Below are 19,611 nucleotides of genomic sequence, written 5' to 3' on the forward strand. Positions count from 1 at the left end.
GAGACAGAAATTCATGTAAAACAGCATGTTCTATATCATTGTTAAAGATGTGTACAGATGAAAAATAAATCTAAATGTAGATATTAAATGTAAATGTTAAATTTAAATGGAAACGTGAACAGTGAATCTAAATGTTAGATGGAAATCTAAATGTTAGATTTATATCTAAAAGTTAAATCTAAATGTTAAATCGGTCGCCAAGTGTAAAGCTAAATGTTAAAAAATTACGCAAAGTGGGCAGGTCAGCGCCTGTTGATCACGAGACCCCGCCCACACTCCATACACCCCACCACTCACTGAACTATACTTGGTGACCGATTTAACATTTCGATTTAGATATGACATTTCAATTTAGATTTAACGTTTAGATTTACCATATAGATTTAGATTTAACATTTGGATTTAACATTTACATTTAGATTGAACATTTTGATTTATGTTTAACATTTAGATTTAACTTACAATTAGATTTAACATTTACATTTAGATATATTTATCATGTTTAAACATTTTTAACAATGAAATAGAACATGCTGTTTTACATGAATTTCTTTTTCAAATGAAATAAAAATGAGCTACAAGTTCAAAATATGTGGGCTATGAAAAAGTGACACTATAGTCCTACACATACACAATTGTTATTGATGGCGGCATCAATAACAATTGATCTAGGGAGCTCTGGGGGGCTCAGCTGGTGCGCCTGGGGGCCGGCGGGGCGACTTGCAGCATCCCCGCTGGCTCTGGGCCTGTCGGCGGGCAAACGCTGGCTGCCCGTTTGGCGCGATTTTGGCTGTCTGCTGGGCGTGGGCCTTGTCTCCTCTGCTTTGGTCTCAGGCGGGGGGCTCTCTAGGCCCTCCCCTTGGTGGGTTGGTTGCAGGGTGTTGGTGGGGGTGGGGGGGTATAGGTTGGTGAGGGGCCTTGGGGTTGGGGGTTGGTCGGTGACGGGCTGAGCTGGGTCCTCGGCTTCTTGGGGCTTTCTCGGGTGTGTATGTGGGGGGTGGTGGCTGCCTTTTGGCTTGGAATCTTGGGGGCATCTAGGGGGGCTGCTCGGTCGTAGGGGGTGTCCTGGGGCTTCTTGGCCCCTGCTGTTTCTGCTGGCGTGGCTGCATCTTCAGGCCCGGGTCGGCGCTTGGGTTTGCAGTAGCGGTTCTTGCACATACATTGGTCTACGATGCACTGACATGCCTTGGGCCAAATACAGTACCTGTTTTAGGTATTACCACTCACTCCTTCCCTCTGTCCACAGCCACCACCATTACAGCTAAGCTTCACACTTCTCACCAGACTGGCTTGATTACACAACACAATAAACACAATATGCACAACAACAACTTCACATCTCGCTTTCAAATAAACAACTCTTCCCCACCATTTCCATTTCCTACCTTGAGTCTCTCCTCCCTGTTCCCTTCCCCCTCACCTAGGTGTACCACTCTTTTTATATACTCCCTATAATAAAGTGTTTCTTGCACTTCCTTAAGGAGGGCTGGTGACGGTCACAGTTATGCAATAAAATACATTTATTTAATTAATCAACATGCATTGCTGTCTTAAAAAGATGGCACTTCTTGTAGTGTTGACCTTTGAAAGCATGTGCAGCCAAAAAAAGAACTTGTTTTGGTCATATTTTATACTTGGCTGCTTTGCTGAACTTTAAAAACAGACTTTTGCCACAAACTAATGACTAATGAACTCATTCATATACTATCCATCATTAACTAATTATTAATGACCACGTGTTGATGGGGAAGCTGAATTACATGTTGTCACTGCTGTTGTTTCATAGAGTAGAATTGATTTCAATGGACACCATCAAAGTTCACAACTATAAATACAGCAGCGATGCATTTCCACTACCACACTGGCTTGGTCCAAGTGGTCATATAGCTATATTTAACTAGATGTGTGTGTCACACTTACACAGCCTTGAATGGACTCGACCACCTGCCACTGTGGTCGTGGCTAGCAGCTCTCACAGCAGCTGAAGGGGTTAATGGACAGATCAGATCAGAGCATGTGCTGAAGAAGCATTCAATGAATGACGTCCTCACTGCTGCTGTAGATCATCTGCACAACGTCTTAGTCCACAGGTGTCAAACTCATTTTAGTTCAGGGGCCAAATATGGAGCAGTTTAATCTAAAAGATTTCATGCGGAAAAACGAGTAATTTCAACATTATTGTGCCCTAGTTTACGCACCTACGTAGACATAAAATACAAAATATGTAAGAATCGGACAATATCCAATCAATAAGTATATATTGTGTGTGTAATAAATTAAAATATCCTAGATTTTGTGACCAATTTCTATTTAATTAAGGGAAATGTTTCACTGTTTCTCCTACATTGTTCTTTTCTCTTTTGTATTATTCTGTTTTATATTGCATTGCACTGTTTTATCATTCTGTTCTTTTATTAAGTGTCCTTGGGTGGCCTGACAGGTGCTTTTAAATCAAATGATATATTATTATTATTATTGTTATTATTAATAGTAATAATAATAATAATAAAAATTATGTTACAATTTGAGGAAAATTGATTGATTTTGTAAGAATTTAGAGTTTTTCAATAATTCATCATTAAAAAGGACTGCAATCATGTGATATAAGCACGAGAAAAACTGTGAGCTTTTGCAAATATTGTTGAGTTTCATTTACACAATGATTTTTGTTTTTTCTGTCATTTTTACTTTCTACTTCTGCGGGATGAATTGGATGCTCCAAAGGGCCGGATTTGGCCCCCGGGCCATGAGTTGGATTGTGGATTGTTTTTTTTTAAATGACAAGAGGACATTTTTCTCAACAAAGATCTCAGCACACGCGAGACCAAACATAGCGAGATATTGACAGACAGTGTTTGATTGTCAGACCAAACATTAAGGCAGAGTTGATTTGATGTTCTCCTGCTCTCAGCAACATGGGGTAGAAACAGAAACAGCTGCTGATCAGAGGTCACATCGGAGAGGCTGATGCAATACCACATGAAATAATACCCATGCAAAACACACGCTATGATGAAAGTTGGTCTCTTTCTTGGAAGCGTGCGATCACTTTGAACTGACTTGGTTTCAGCACAGACTTTACTGTGAGATATGTGATGAGGTCATCAGCACTTTTCTATTTGTATAGTGCATTTCATTGCAGTACTTTTCCATTTAGTCCAACCCACGTTTGCAATATGGGCAACAAAATGTTCTGATCCACAGTGTCAAATGCAGCACTTAGATCCACTAGAATGAGAACAGATACTATTCTTTGATCAGTGTTCAATCAATGTAATTGATCACTTTAATCAGAGCTGTTTCTGTGCTGTGATGCCGAACGAAAGCCTGACTGAAATTGATCAAATATTCTCTTGAAGGTTAAGAATTGACTCAGCTGGTTGAAGACCACCTTCTCAATGATCTTGGCCATGAATGGAAAGTTGCTGATTGGTCTATAGTTAGCGAGTATAGAGGCATCCAGTGTTCTCTTTTTTAACAGCGGTTTTACAGCAGCTACTTTCGGGGATTTTGGTACAGTTACTGACTGGAATGAGCAGTTAATTATCTGACACAAATCAGTGACAATTGACTTTACAAGAGTTTTAAAGAAGTTTGAGGGTATCGTGTCAAGGAAACACATTGATGGATTCAGCTGCTGAACAGTTTCCTCTATTGGTTTTGGGTTCACTGTAATAAACTAACATTGTAGTTGACTCATTCCTCAGTGGTTGAAGCTGTTCAAGCGTTTTGTTAATTTTCCAGTTTGTGCTAATGTTTGACTTTATTGATCGTCTTTTTCATTGAAATATACACCAAATGTATTGCATTTTCTAGTTGACAGTAATTCAAGTACAGAAAAGAAATGTCTGAGAGTTGTTGATGTTTTTAGCAATAATTTCAGAAAAGTATTGCTGCCTCACCTTGAACAAGCCATCACTGAATTTACGCAGGCTCATTTTTACAGTTCTAGATGAATTTGGAGTTTTGTTGTTCTCCATTGATGCTCAGCCCTTCCAGAATTGTAGCTAACTCATCCCTCAGTAGTTAAGGCTGTTCAAGCTTTTTTTTTTTTTTTTTTAATATTTTTCCAGTTTGTGCTGATGTTTGACCTTATTGATTGTATTTTTTTCATTGAAATATACACCAAATGTTTTGCATTCACCCATTGACAGTAATTCAGAGGCTATCTGACATCGGAGGGATGAGATTTTCAATTACAGAAAAAAATGTGTGTGTTGTTGAAAGCCATCATTGATTTTACATAGACTCATTTTGTACAGTTCTAGATGAATTTGGAGTTTTGTTGTTCTCCATTTATGCTCAGCTCTTCTACAATTGTAGTTGACTCATCCCTCAGTAGTTAAGGCTGTTCAAGGTTTTTTATTCCAGTTTGTGCTGATGTTTAACCTTATTGATTGTATTTTTTAATTGAAATATACAGCAAATGTATTGCATTTACCGGTTGACAGTAATTCAGGTGCTATCTGATATCGGGAAGATGAGATTTTCAATTACAGAAAAAAATGTGAATTGTTGATGTTTTTAGCAATAATTTCAGAAAAGTATTGCTGCCTCGATATGAAAAAGCCATCACTGAATTTACATAGACTCATTTTGTACAGTTGTAGATTAATTTGGAGTTTTGTTGTTCTCCATTTATGCTCAGCTCTTCGACAATTGTAGTTGACTCATCCTTCAGTGGTTAAGGCTTATCAAGCTTTTTGTTCATTTTCAGGTTTGTACTAATGTTTCACCTCATTGATGTATTTTTTAAATTGAAATATATACAGTAAATTTGTTGCATTTACCAGTTGAAAGTAATTCAGAGGCTATCTGATCTGGGCTTTTTTAAAATATATTTTCAAACACAGAAAACAATGTGTAAGAGTTGTTGTTTTTAGCATTAATTTCAGAAAAGTATTGCTATCTCGCTTTGAAGCCATCATTGAATTTATGCAGATTCATTTTGTACAGGTCTATATTAATTTAGAGTTTTGTTGTTCTCCACAACTGGATTCTGCGTTATCCACATTATCTCAGTCTTCCTCCATGGTATTTTCTGTCTACTTCATTTTTATCTCAGTTATGATTGGAGCCACAGGATCTATGACACTACAGAATTTTGTATCAAACTCATTGAAGAGTTTATCAACTTGTCCTAACACCCAAGGTTGGTGTCATTGGTATAACTTAAATAAACTGTGTACAAGGGCGGCCATTTATGCACCTTTTCTTTAAACACACAAGTCACCATGAAACTGGTTCATAAATGTTGGTGTTTGTGCTCAGCAACAAAACCGTATTTTCATTTGTGGATTACAGCTTTTGAAATTGGGAGTAATGTTTAAACAGGATGACTCATCAATTTGGCTGGTGTGGAACAACTTTCCAAAACAAGGTTTTGTATTGACTGTGACAAAGGTGCTGCTGATTAGACGCCCACACACCCACCCGGAGATTAGCCTGGAGATGTTGTTAGCTTGATTTCACAACAGTCTTTTCACTGCTTCCAAATAACAAGGTTTGGTTTTTATAAAAGATACTTTAAACACAGTAAATCATTTAGCCCAACCCAGTGTAATAAATGTGTTACTACGGTAACTACTCATTGTTTAGCTCTCTTCAGACAGCTGGCTACAACGGCAAATAAAAAAAACTAAGTCCAATACATGGAAATGTGTTAATGGTTTATGTCAGTCATGGGCAACTTTTATTACAGGGAGGGCCCAAAAATGTGATTGTCTGATCTGAGACCCACAATATCAACATTCATGTCAGCATTTAGAATAATTACCAATCTGAGCATTAATACAGGGACAAACAGCAAAGGTTTTAACACTCATTTTGTCTGTTGTTGTTATTTTGTATGTTTATTTCTTTTAATTTTTTTAGATCGAGCACTGTAGACATTGTTCCTACTTCCCCGCTCTTAAGTGTTTTTCGTTATGTAGTGAATCCCATTCTTAAAAAACCCAATCTTGATCCGGGGGAGCCTATAAACTACCGGCCCATATCTAAGCTTCCCTTCATGTCTAAAATCATGGAGAAAGTGGTTGCTAAGCAGCTGACCTCATACATGGAACAACATGATTCTTATGATAAATATCAATCTGGCTTTAGGTCAATCCGCTCCACTGAAACTGCTCTTCTGAAAGTTTCCAGTGATGTGATGATGGCCGCTGACTCTGGTCGCAACACAGTTTTGGTTTTATTTGATCTGACATCTGCCTTTGATGCTGTAGATCACAGTATACTAGTTGATTGACTTAAATCTGAGATGGGGTTTTCTGGTGATGTTCTCCAGTGGTTTACCTCTTAAATAAATAGAAGAATTTTTAATGTTGCTATTAACGATGTTATGTCCAATATGTCCAACCTGTCATGTGGAGTAGTCCAGGGCTCTGTTCTGGTGCCTGTTTTGTTTTTATTGTAACTGATGCCTCTTGGTCGGTTGATCCGTGGTTTTAAAAATGTGTCTTATCATTTTTATGCTGATGATATCCAGTTGTACTGCTCCTTTAATGACTCAGAGTTTCACTTTTTATCAGAGTTCTTAGATTGTATATCCTGTATCAAAAACTGGCTGTCATCAAATTATCTCCAGATGAATTCAAACAAAACGGAAACTCTGATCATCGCTCCTGATAAAAAGATCCCTGTGATTAAAAACTCCCTTAGTGATCTGGGTTCATCTGTTAAAACCAGCCTCAGAAACCTTGGGGTTGTGTTTGATCAATGTCTTTGGAGGGACACTGTTGTCAATTGACTAAAAAGTGTTTTACCACTTTAAAAATATCTCTAAAGTGAGGCATTTATTATCAAAATCAGATCTCAAACTGGTCATACACGCATTTATATCATTCCCCATTGACTATTGTAATTCTGTTTGCACTTGTTTTAATAAATCAAACCTAAACAGACTCCAGATTATACAGAACGCTGCTGCCAGACTTTTGACTGGTGCTTCCAGAACATCCCACATCACCCCCATTCTTTCTACTCTGCACTGGTTTCCAGTCACGTTTTGAATAGACTATAAAATCTTAGTTCTTACTTTCCGAGCATTACATGGTCAGGCCCCTCAATATATCTCGGACTTGTTGTGCCCCTACACAGTCTTCAGTCTTCAGGTCAGGGTCTCCTAAAGATCCCAAGAACCAAATTTAAAACATGAGGGGACCTGGCGTTCCAGGCTGGGATAAGACTCTGGAATAACCTGCACCAGTCTCTCTGGGAGCTCAACTGTGTGGACACTTGTAAGAAACTGTTGATGACTTTGCTTTTCAGAAAAGCTTTTAGTTAACTGGATTTAATTTTTTTATTATCCTTTTATGATGTTGCTCCTAAGATGTGAATGCACCCAAGTTTTATTATTCTATTATGATGTTGCCCTTGTATTTTCACCACAGCTCTGTACAACACTTTGTGATTTTATCTGCGAAAAGCACTTTATAAATAAATTACTTACTTACTTATGTTGATTTTTGTTGTAATTGTGTATAGTTTTCTCTCATTTTGCATGTTTTGTTTTATTGTGTATTTTGGGAGTCTTTTTTTTTTTTTGTTCTTTTGTATATTTTTGTTTTTGTTCTTTTGTATATTTTTGTTTTGATTTTGAATATTTTTCTCTAATTTTGCTTGTTTTTGTTGCAAGTTGTGTTTTTGTTTTGTTTTTTTGTCATTTTGTGCAAAGGGTTTTGTGTGTTTTGGTCATTTTGTATATTTTACACATCATTTGGTTATTGTTATTTTAGAAATGTATTTCTTTTTTTTTTTTGATGGTTTTTTTACTTAGTTTTGTGTTTTGTTACTGATCTTTTGTTTATTTGTTCGCTCATTTTGCTTGTTTGGGTTTTTGGAGTCTTTTTTGTCCTATATTTTTCTTCTTTTGTATATTTTTGTTTTCATTTTTTATATTCTCTCATTTTGCTAGTTTTATGTTGCAGTTTTTGTTCATTTTTTAAAATAAATTTGTACAAAGGGTTATGTGTGTTTTGGTCATTCTGTATATCTTACAGTCGTTTTGTTTGTTGTTCTTTTGTATAGTTATTTCTTCTTTTTTCAGACGTTTTCTTTTGTGTTTTTGTTGTCGTTTTGTATAGTTTTCTCTCATTTTGCATGTTTTTTTTGTCCTATATTTGTGTTCTTTTGTAAATGTTTGGTTTTGTTTATTTTTCTCTCATTTTGCTTGTTTTTGTTGCAGTTTGTGTTCTTTTGAGTTTTTTGTGCCGAAGTTTATGCATGTTTTGGTCATTTTGTATATTTTACACTCATTTTGTCAATTGTTATTTTGTGTAGTTATTTCTTATTTTGCATGTTTTTGCCCTATATTTTTGTTCTTTTGTATACTTTTCTCTCATTTTGCCTGTTTTTGTTGTAGTTTGTTTTTTGTTTGTTTATTAGTCATTTTGTGACTCAAAAAGTTTGAGGACCTCACAGAATTAGCTTTATAAACCATGTTTGGTTTATAAATCTATTCTCATCGGATTTGCATGCTGGTCAGGGATTTATTTGATAGGCTGCAGCAGACTGCTTTGTGCCTGACAACAATAGGGAGATTACCAAATATTATATTTAGATCCCCAACAAACAGAAAACAATGAATTAGTAAACAGTGAAGGAAATACAATGCAAACTGCACACATAATATTCCCAGCCAGGAAGTTTTAGCATCTAAAATGTAGCTTTGATGCCTCAGTAATGGATAAAGATATACGTGATTAAAATGTTAGTGAAACTGTATGGGGTGCCGAATGTAAAAACTCCGTTACTTTTTTATACCTTTACACTTGGTGATCAATTTAACATTTAGATTTATTTTTCACAATAAACATATTTTCAACAGTGATATAGAACATGCTGTTTTACATGCATGTCTGTCTCAATTGAAAGAAAAATTAGCTTTAATTTAACATTTATATTTAAAATTTATATTTGGATTTAACATTTATATTTAACAATCATATTCAAGTTTTACATTTAGATTTATTTTTCATGTTTACACATTTTTAACAATGATACATAAAATGCTGTTTTATATGAATGTCCATCTCAAGATAAAAAAAATTAGCTTTTTAGATTTAACATTTATATTTAACTTTTACACTTTAATAAACATTTATGTTGAGTTATTTTTTTTTCCTGTTTACACATGTTTAACAATGATGTATAACATGCTGTTTAGCATGAATGTCTGTCTCAAATAAAAGAAAATGCACTTTAAATCAACATTTAGATTTCACTTTTATATTTATATTTAACATTTACATTTAGATTTATTTTTCATGTGTACACATTTTTATAGCAATAATATAGAACATGCTGTTTTACATACTTGTCTCAAATGAAAGAAAAATTAGCTAAATGTAAGGAAAGTGAGCTAAATGTACCGAACATTTGGCACCCCATAAGTTTGCATTATATATATATATATATATATATATGTGTATGTGTGTGTATACACAAGCTCTCACAAATGGAGCCTCAAATCCCTGCGGTCAGAGCAGTGTTTGTGATTCCCAGAAAAACACCCAGAGCTGAAGCTCTGTGTTACATAACCTGATGGAGGTGTAGCTTGTGATTGGCTCGTTTTCAGTAAACTGGAGGCAATGGGAATGTTTCTCCCCCCATGACAGGCCTTTTCATAACACCATGTGGTTGGTGGAAGAAGTTCCCATGCTTTTAGCATTAACAAAAACAATGAGTTAATCTCCAACTAGTCAAACTTAAGGCCCAGGGGCCAAATCCAGCCCTTTTTGGTTCTCAAATCTTTTGGAGCCAAGGTACATATTTTCATTCAAAAAAATCCCAGCTGGTCTGGCTCGCTCACTTTGTGCACCACACCCCTTTCCAATCCTTGGGGGGCGTCGCTGTGTGGCTTGTGCTGCCCGGTGGGCGGCGGGGCCTGGGCTGTTGTCCTGCTGTCCTTGCTCTGCCGCCTTGGGGCTGTGCGCGCCGCATACTGGTATGACGGTCTGGCTGGGGCCTGACTTTGACGATAACCAAGGCTCATTGTGCTGGCGGCATCAATGAAGGGTGATCTGGGGTGCTCTGGGGGCCTGGTGGCCGGTGGGGTGACTTGCAGCGTCCCCTTGGTGCCCCGGTTGGTGGTGGATGTGGCCGTTGTCCTTGGGTGGGCTGTTGCCGGTGTTGCTTCTGTACCCGTTCCTCCTGGCTGGGGTCCAATCCCTGCTGGCTCTGGGCCCAGTGGCTGCCCGTTCGGCACGGCTCTCGTCGGCTGCTGGGCGTGGGCCTTTGCTCCTCTGCTGTGATCTTGGGTGGGGGCCCTCTGGGTTTTCCCCTCAGGGGTTTGAACTGGCTGAACTGACAACACAATAAGCACAACTATAACATCACATCTCACTCTCACCATAAAGCAGTTAACTCTTTCCATTTCCTACCCTGACTCCCTCTTCCTTGTTCCCTTTCCTCTCACCTAAGTGTCACACTGCCCTCTCTTTTTATATCCTCTCTATAATAAAGTGTTCCTTACACTTCCTCAGGGAGGGCTGGTGATGGTCACAATTATGCAGTAAAATAAATTCATTTTATTTAACTGCAATAACAAAACATGCATTGCTGTTTTTAAAAGATTGCACTTCTTGTAGTGTTGACCTTTGACTGCATGTGCAGACAAAGTGAGAAAAAAAGAAAAAAGTCCCAAGCCACACCACCAACCGAAAATGTTAGAAAATAAAACTTAGTAGTATGAGTATTAGAACTCAACTTAACATATTGTAGCCTATAATAACAATATACAGTTGTTCTCATCAAGTGTCTTGAATAGGAATCAAATAAACACAAAGAAAAATGTTTTATATATATTTTATATTCATATTTCTTGTTTCAAACAAAATTGCATTCTTATAAGTGTTTTTTATTAGGAATCAAATTAACAACAACTATCTAAATCTATTATGATTATATATATGTATATATTTTTTTTTTTTCATTTGTTCTGTATTGTTAATCGTTTACAGTGTCAGATTTGATCCAAAGGCTGTTATGGAGAGATGTGATGTTTAAGAATGAACTGAATCTAGTTTATGAACAATGAGAACTAAGTGGCAGTTGTGTGCCGTTCTTTTTCATAATTTTATTATTTTTTTTTATCACACAGAGGCAAACACAAGCTCCTCATCTGTTCCTCCTCAGAGCGACAGTACACAAAAATCACATTTTATTGTGTATTTTGATGAGATTTTTATGAATACCACAAGGTGGAATGGCTTTATTTGCACACACCCACAGTGGTGGGGGTCTCCTCTCTGCTCTGACCTGCAGCTGAGGTGGTCTGTGAGCTTTGGGGACGGAGAAGTTGTGAAACACTGCTTTAGAGAATCCAAATTATTCCACAGGAGAAAGTAAAAATGACAGGAAAAACATGAATCATTTGTAAATGACCAAATAATTCAGTTGTACATATCTCAGTCCCTCCAAATATATAAATTCAATGTAACTCAACAATATTTACAGGTATGGCAGTTTTGCCATTGCTTATATCACATGATTGCAGTCATTTTTAAACAGAAATTGGTCAAAACTCTCAATTTTCCCAAAATCTTGCAATTTTTACTGAATTTATTCCACAAAACTTCATCAAATAAAGGAAAAAACTGGTCACAAAATCAAGTAAATTTAGGTAAAGACACAGCAGAGACTTAAACCTTTATTGCTTAGATATTGATTACATGCTTTATATATTATTTATATAAGGAAGTGGAAACTAGAGAACAATAATGTTGAAATGACTTGTTTTCCTATAATCTGTGGCCCTCTGAAGATCAAACTGCTCCATATTTGGCCCCTGAAGTAAAATAGGACAAATCAACTGCTTCTCTGTTTAAATGTCAGCTTTATTTCATCTTTTCCAGCACATCCACGCTTCTCTTCAAAATGACCTTTTGTTGGAGTCAGTTTTATTGAATTTCAGAAATCTTTAGAATTTGACTGGAGGGCTTTAACGCCAACAACTACTGGTTTAAACTTGCTCAGTATGTGTCAAGTTAAAAGTGCCTTAGGTTGAAAAAACGGTGAAATATGATCCATCGGAATTTGTTACGCAAAAAAAACCCACGTGGTGTTAAATAAGTGATGAATAAATGCTGATATAATCGCTTACGTCAGATTAATGTTATATTGCGTCACAGTTTGGCTTTGTCATCCCATTGAAAAGAACCTGCAAACCTGGACTGTGATTATTTACATCTACACATAGTTTCAAATCTGGAAAATGTCATAAAATATTTACTGTTTTAAATTGTGATCAACAATATTCCTGTAGTTTACTTTAAATATTATGAAACTAATTGTGTTTGCATTTATATATGTATTATACAAAAAATGGAAATATCAGTGACTGTATATAAACAATTTCTCCCAGTAATAGTTGCAATTACAAATGTTTTTGGGATACATGTGTTTATTTCCTTTACGTGCATTGAAAAAACACAAAAAAGCAGAAGAAAAAGCTAAAATGTACAGAATTTTACACAAAATTAAAAAAAAGGACTAAAACTCTGAATAAACAATTTTATTTCAAGCTTGTGATGCTCGTTTAAACTCATGTGGCAAAGCAACTTTTATACATTGTAACTGGCTTCAGGTGTGATTTCTATATTATCAGCACCTGTTACTTACCACAGTTGAGTTTAAACAAGCATCACATGCTTGAAATAAAATAAATTATTTACAGTTTAATGGGTGCCAACAATTATTTCCGCTCCATTTTTAGTGTAAAATTATATAAGAAAACAGGAGATGATATAAATGTGATTGTATCTGTTCTAAGGGCCACATTCTCTACATTTGTCAGTATTTAGAATAATGACCAATCAGAACACGAATAGGAGGAAGAACAAAGAGTTTGTTATTGTGGTTTCATGCATTATGTGTTTGATTTGTTGACTTTTCTCTCATTTTGTAGATATCTTTGTTGTTTTGCGTATCTTTGTAGTCGTTTTAAAGTCATTTTGTACATTTTTTTCTGTCATGTTTGCTTTTGATTTGTTTTTTTGGAGTCATTTCTGTGTATATTTGTTGTTTTGTGTTTTTTTATCGTCTTTAAGCTTCTGTCATTTTTGTTTTGTGTGCTTCTCAAAAACCGGGGCATGTGGCCCCATGTTACCTACATCTGAAATACTTAAAGAGCTTTGTTTAATGTTCTGTAGAAATCAACATATCAAAGTTTAAAATACACAAAGAACCAATTTGTCTGGGAAAAAGGTGCAACTATACGCTCTGTAATGTTGATGAATTGCGCCCCCTGCTGAAAAATTGCTGTAAAAGTTTGTTTTTTTAATTTCAACAAAAGAAAAAAAATCTTTCATTTGTCCTTTCTTAATCATTTAAAAAAATCCCTACATTCTTTTTTACGTTTTCAGTGGTAGTTTTTTCCCTCATTGTACAAAAGACAAACAAAAAAAACATGTTTTATATCCACATTTTATGGCTTTTCAGTTTCGTACAGAGATTGTTCAGCAATGACATCATGAACGCAACATTTCACTTCATAGATTTTGTGCTAAAAAAATAATACAGTATAAAAAATAAGTCTTTTAACATCTTAAATAAATTATAATTATTAAAAAAATACGAAATGTACACCAAAATGGCTACACCGTCCAAACTCTGACTTTGTAAACATAAATATCTTCACATTCATATATATATATAAAAAAAAAACAGAAAAATGTTCAGTTACAAAAAAAACAATAATTCCATATATTTCTTCTTTTATTTATTCTATATTAATGTTCTGGATGGAGGAGATGAGTTAGGCTTTGTGTGAGTTAGCTGCTCAATGACTAAAGTCAATAAATCCTAAACCGTCGAGTGCGTGGATTAAAAAATACAGTAAATAAATGTATGTAATGTATATTTAGCTGATACCGGAACTTCGTGCTGTGCTGAGATAATAATAAAACCCAGAAACATCTCGGAGACAGGGCGCAAATATTTATTCCTGGTTATTGTTTTACTGAGTCTTTTTCAGCTATACCGGCATTCCGATCATGTGAATGAGTAGATGTGTCTGTAATTATGATGTTTCTATTATCATACTTTACTTTGTTATGAATGTCCTCCCCTTGTACTATGATTTCAACAATAATAAAAACAAAAACTGGTTTCAAGTGTAAATAAAGCTGAATAAAACTCCAAAAAACAATAACCAGGATTAATATTTGCTCCGTGGTAAAGACAGTAGCTCTAACAACTGGTATATGAATTAACTTGGTGATATTACAGCCTGTGTATACAGTACGCCACATTTACTCTCTCTGAAATGTTTCCACCCTACTTTAATACACCTCCTTTGAATCTGGCTTCAAACTAATAGCATTGCACGTCTACAACATGAATCTCCAACTGAATCTGTAAACTCGAGTGACCTCAGACTGGATGTAGACGTAACAATCAGACCCGTTTATCCACAGGTTGAACCAGCAGTTGGAGACAGTGGCCGATACATCCACATCTGCACCGTCTGAAACGCAGGAGGAGCAAACTGCTCCTCTGTCCCTGTACGCTCGCTGTCACATGGACACGTCGATCATCGCTTGTCTCGTCGTTTGTCCATCTCTTTTTCAATCCGGACCTTTAGAGCCGCCCTCATCCCTGGATCCAGATTGTTCTTCTCTGCAACGTGTTCCACCACCTTCTCAGGTCTGTCCTCCTTCACAAACCACACGACATTAAGGATATTAAAGAGGCAAAGGCAAACGTAATTGTATAGTGCAGAAGCAGGCAACTTTTAACACAGCAGGGGCCACAAAAATGTGTTTGTTTGATCGTAGGGTCACATGATCAACATTCATGTCATACTTTCGAATAATGAGTGATCTGATCGTTAACACAGGAAAGAATAGAGTTTTTATAGTAATTGTGTGTATTTTTCTCTCATTCTGTGTATGTTTGTTGTCTTGCTCGTTGTGAGGCATTTTGTGCATTTCCTTTTGTGTACAATATGTTTTTTGGAGTCATATTGTGTATTTGTGCTGTCATTTTGCATGTTTTTGGAGTAATTTGTGTATTTCTGTTGTCGTTTTGCTTGTTTGTGAGTACTATGGGTGTGCACAGTCAATTTTTATGTTTTTCTTGCCTTTAGTTGTCATTTTCTGTAATTTTGTATATTTTTCTAAGTTATTGTGTATTACTGTTGTTGTTTAGTTCATTTTTGTTATAGTTTTGTGTGTTTTTGGAGTATTTTCTGTTGTTTTTTCTTGTCTTTTACTGTATTTTCCTGCCATGTTGTAATTCATTGTGTATGTAAGTATTCTTGCTCTTGTTTTGTGTATTTTTCTGTCTTTTTGTACATTTATTTTGGGGGCCGCATGAAAATAGGCCGAGGGCTGAATGTGGCCCCCGGGCCGCCAGTAGCCTATGTCTGGTATAGTACATTCTATTCACGAGGCAATTCATTGGGCTTTTACGGGCCTGTACTACGAAGCTAGATAAGAATATCCAGAATTTATCTCAGTTCGCGGGCTTCATCTAACCGAACCGCTGTACTATGAAGCTGGATATAAATACGTTCACTTAAGCAAAGCGATTTCAGACAGAATGTAGACCAGGGGTCACCAACGTTTCAGGAAGAAAGGAACACAGGCAGGAGGCTGCTGCCCATGGTTAATATGTAAAAGTTTGAGATTATTTATTATATTAATCCATGGGATGATAAACGGACAGCGCTCTGCAGTTAAACTTTATTACAGCACACACGTGTTTCTATTCAGGTAGTCCTCCTCTATTTAGCACACACACACACACTGGGATGAGAGCACATTGTTTCACTGTAGTATGTTCCTGCTGATGCTGTCAGCGTCATTATAGCGTATGAATGAATTAATGAATAAATTAATTCATCCATCCACAATACAGAGGGTGTCTCCCCTCAGGCTTCATCAGCTGTATGTAGATCTGTCCATCAGACAGGGTTCCCACAATTTTTTCACAATGATTTTTCATAACTTTTCCAAAATATGATTAAATTTCCATGACTTAGGTCAGAAGTGCTAAGATCTTTTTTTGCGTATGCATTTCCTGGTTTTTAGAGTACGCCAGCTGAAGTGATCTTACCTACGCACAGTTTTATAAATGAGGCGGAGACTCAAAGTAATGGCTGACAGGAGTAGGTAAAGCAAGTAAATGAACCCAACAACAACAACAAAAACCTCAGACGACGGAACATGTTTTACCTTGTATACGATAAAGGATGTAATGGAACCAGAGTCCGCCTGATAGTCAAGCCAGAAGAGTTCAGTTCCCTGAGTCTCAGTGTCTGTGCTTGAGCCGCTCTCGTTCCACTCCTCAGTGTCAGCGCCGGCTTCAGAACCATCTGGAAATCAAATACAAGCAATCCTTGTTTTGGATCTAAATCAGCATCAGCTGGAAGAACAGGACAAAGATCTTACGCGGTCTCCTCTGAGGATGATAAACCTGGATGTCAGGTCTGCGAGGTCGTCTGGGGGTGGTGGTGTGTCTCTTCTTCTTCTGCTCTTTAGCCTGCTTCACTTCTCTGTCATAGTCATCTCTAGATGCGACAGGAAGTCAGCATGTGGTCAACAAATGGATGAACTTTTAGAAAAAAACCCAGCCTTTGCTCTGGAATAGTTTACTTCACCCAATAACATCCATATCCTCCTACTCACTCTTTGAAAGGCAGTTAAAAAACATCTTATCCATTTTTAAGTCCCATGACAATTTATCTAGGTTTATCACCTTCAATATTTTTTATTCATTAATGTGTGCTAAATGAATGAATGAAAAATCTAACAAAGTTTTCAATTTTAAGCCTGAAAATTAAATAACTAATCACACAGATCTGTGCGAGTTGTAGTAAGGAAAGTCAAAAAAAGTACATTTAAGACATTTTGAGCTATTTCTGTATAAATTATATTTCTACACATAAAGAGCAATACAATGATTGTAATAACGAAGTATCTATTGATACAGAAACGTATGGATGGCCGAGTGGTCTAAGGCGCGTGACTCAATAATTCTTCCTTCCGCTGCCGTGGTTTGAATCCCGCTTTTGTCATTTATAATTTTTCGTTTTACCATATTTAACACGGCAAATTCCACCTTTAAAAATACATACAAAAAAAATAAACATTTTAGGGTATTTCCTGGGTTAGGGCTAAAATAAAATGGTTAGGGGGAGCTAAAAATAAATATAAGTTGAAAATAAAACTGACGGAACTTTAAGTTACGTGGTGTTCCTATCACGTCACCTAAACTGGCCAATGAGGGGCGCTGCGTATGAATAGACTTGCAGTATATTTATAGGTTTCCGTATCAATAGCCGCAGCCTTATAATTTGTCATTTTTATATGAATGAATTAGAAATTATATTTAAATTAACTTTGACCAATCAAAATATATGAAGTGAATATCTGTATCAAGAATATATAATTTCTACTTTGCCAAAATGACTGACGCTTATCTTAAAAAAATTCAAAAATGAAGTACAATTTCTCTAACTAAGCTAAAGCGCTAAGATGAGCTGTTTACGTTCTGTTGGGGTCAAAAATCTTTCGAAACTTTGCTCTAAGTGACCGTTCTACTGTGACATGTAATGAAAAGCCGTGTGCTCGCTACCTGACACAACAAAGACTTACTTAGCGGCAGTAATCAGTGTTAATTATGTCAAATGTCAGCGGCCTTAGCCTCGGCTAACGGCTAACAAGCTAACGGACCTCGGGCTGCTCACCTCGCTTTCTGGTTCCTCCGGATGTGGTGCACAAAGCCGTGGCTCATATCCAACCGACCACCGGGCTTATATTTCAGGTCCTGCACTCCTTCGTCCCTTAAAATGTCCATTTCAGACACAGCTCGACTCTGCTGCTGTGATTAGGAGCTAAATAGAAGCACAGATGTGAATCAGAGCTAACAAAGAGCTACATGGTTAGCCTAGCCACCAGCAAACGAGCGGTCCGAATATAACGTTCCCGGAGTTCATGCGGGGGCGTCAAGCACAGATTTTATTAATTAATTAGCAATTTCCCGATTCTGATTATGAAGGTTTGATTAGATTTCAAGATTGGACTTCTCGATTATGAACTATTATCGATTCGAATTATAGTCTGAAAATATTTACATGTATATTTTCTATAGCCTATATTGTTGTATTGTTTATTTTATCTCCTTCATTGTTCGGGGGTCTTGTGAGTATTGTCAGGTCAATCTTAATTTTGTGCTGTTCCTGACTTGAAAAGAACAGTTCTTTACTGGATGGTGTTTCCTGACTTCACTCAAAGAACCAGACCTTAAATTACTTTATTTATTTATTTAAAGTATTGTCTGTAGGTTGGTACATCAGCTTAGGTGAAAAACCTCAAAAGAAAAATACATAGTATAACAACACTTAGACAATCATTCATTAATTGAAATCAAATTTAGCTTTTCAACTTTGTAACCTTTTCCTAGTATTTCATTTAGTTGTTAGATTTTTAAAATCAATACCATTTTTTTTCTAAACAAGGTTTTCCACTTTAATCTTAATCAGTTATATGAAATTATTGGTATTTTAACAACCACATTTTAAAAGTATTTAACATCTATGTCTGGTATTTATTTTCCCAGTTTTAACAAAAAAACCAAATCAAATATTTATTATCATCATTTTTTTTATTTTTTTTTTTAACAAAATCAGATTGTTAAAGTCAGTTAACTTAATACTTTAACTCAGGTATTTTTAAACAGTGTAAATCATTTTTAAACTACTTTTAACCATTTTATCTTGGCTTATTTGTGTTTCACATTAACCACTAATCTAGTTTTAACTATGCAGTTAACATGGCACTGGAAATAAGCATAATAAACCTTTAAATTAAACAAGTATCAACCTCAATAATCATTCCTTGCATTGGCTGTTGAACAATAAACAATTCCCCAAACAAATGAATGAACAAGAAATTCATTCAACTTAATTTTTAATGGTAAACAATGTGTAAGTCCAAGTTTCCTGATTGATTTTGAATGAATTGTCTTAGTAACAGAAGTTTTTTATGAGCCTGTGTTAGAGATGAGTATTGGTAAGGATGTTGCAATACGATATGTATCACGATACATGGGTCATGATATGATAATTTCGCGATATATAGCAATATTTCGATACATTGCGGTATTCTACCCAGTTAATATCAAAATCAAACATAGAGATGAAATATCAAGTTGCTGTATATGTTCATCAGAAGATATTGATTATTCAGAGTACAAATTGAGTCAAAACTATTTGCTTCAAAACATCCTATTTATTATTTATTATTAGTGTTTTTGCACATTTTCACTGCAAAAAAAAAAGAAAATGCAGAGTTACACACTGCCATCTTAAAATAAAGTGCAACAAGTTTCTTTTCACTGAAACTACTGGGTAGACGTCTCAAAGTAACCATGACAACATAATGACAACATTGTAACAACTACAAGTGAGAACATTAAGGATAAAGCACCCTGAGTTACTGACAATGTACAAAAATAAGAAAAAAATTATCCTATTGTATCAGAATCAACTTTATTGGCCATGTAATGTATGTTATACACACGAGGAATTTGACTTGATGAACTGCGCTCTCTCTAATAATGTAAACATTAAATAATAACAATCAACTAGAAAATATATAAACATAA

At 35.9% G+C, this 19,611-nt stretch overlaps 2 protein-coding genes across 2 annotated transcripts; both read right to left on the reverse strand.

The window, feature by feature from the left end:
- Nucleotides 1-613: 613 nt before the first annotated feature.
- On the reverse strand, nucleotides 614-10,375 carry LOC114470109 (basic salivary proline-rich protein 1-like). The gene is made up of 3 exons (XM_028458122.1): nucleotides 9,826-10,375; nucleotides 1,921-1,981; nucleotides 614-1,109 (listed from the first exon to the last, which is right to left on the reverse strand). The coding sequence occupies exons 1-3, from the start codon at nucleotides 10,373-10,375 to the stop codon at nucleotides 614-616; spliced, it is 1,107 nt and encodes a 368-aa protein (XP_028313923.1).
- A 3,036-nt stretch (nucleotides 10,376-13,411) lies between these two features.
- Nucleotides 13,412-17,917, reverse strand: c9h2orf68 (chromosome 9 C2orf68 homolog). The gene is made up of 4 exons (XM_028457611.1): nucleotides 17,693-17,917; nucleotides 16,395-16,513; nucleotides 16,179-16,318; nucleotides 13,412-14,656 (listed from the first exon to the last, which is right to left on the reverse strand). The coding sequence occupies exons 1-4, from the start codon at nucleotides 17,800-17,802 to the stop codon at nucleotides 14,534-14,536; spliced, it is 492 nt and encodes a 163-aa protein (XP_028313412.1). The 5' UTR covers nucleotides 17,803-17,917; the 3' UTR covers nucleotides 13,412-14,533.
- Between the last annotated feature and the right edge of the window lie 1,694 nt (nucleotides 17,918-19,611).

The sequence above is a fragment of the Gouania willdenowi genome, chromosome 9 (assembly GCF_900634775.1).
Source record: "Gouania willdenowi chromosome 9, fGouWil2.1, whole genome shotgun sequence".
Classification (NCBI taxonomy): Eukaryota; Metazoa; Chordata; class Actinopteri; order Blenniiformes; family Gobiesocidae; genus Gouania; species Gouania willdenowi.

Bases quoted from the DNA above. Each gene is read 5' to 3' on its own strand.
- LOC114470109 (XM_028458122.1), bottom strand. From the start codon at position 10,375: ATGGAAAGAGTTAACTGCTTTATGGTGAGAGTGAGATGTGATGTTATA. The intron at 1,982-9,825 runs GTGTGGTGCACA...TAACCCCTTCAG, and splicing joins CCCCCAAGGATTGGAAAGGG to CTGCTGTGAGAGCTGCTAGC. The intron at 1,110-1,920 runs GTAAGTGTGACA...CCGGGCCTGAAG, and splicing joins TCGAGTCCATTCAAGGCTGT to ATGCAGCCACGCCAGCAGAA.
- c9h2orf68 (XM_028457611.1), bottom strand. From the start codon at position 17,802: ATGGACATTTTAAGGGACGAAGGAGTGCAGGACCTGAAATATAAGCCC. The intron at 16,319-16,394 runs GTAAGATCTTTG...TTTGATTTCCAG, and splicing joins TCATCCTCAGAGGAGACCGC to ATGGTTCTGAAGCCGGCGCT. The intron at 14,657-16,178 runs GTAAAACATGTT...TGGTTTGTGAAG, and splicing joins CATCCTTTATCGTATACAAG to GAGGACAGACCTGAGAAGGT.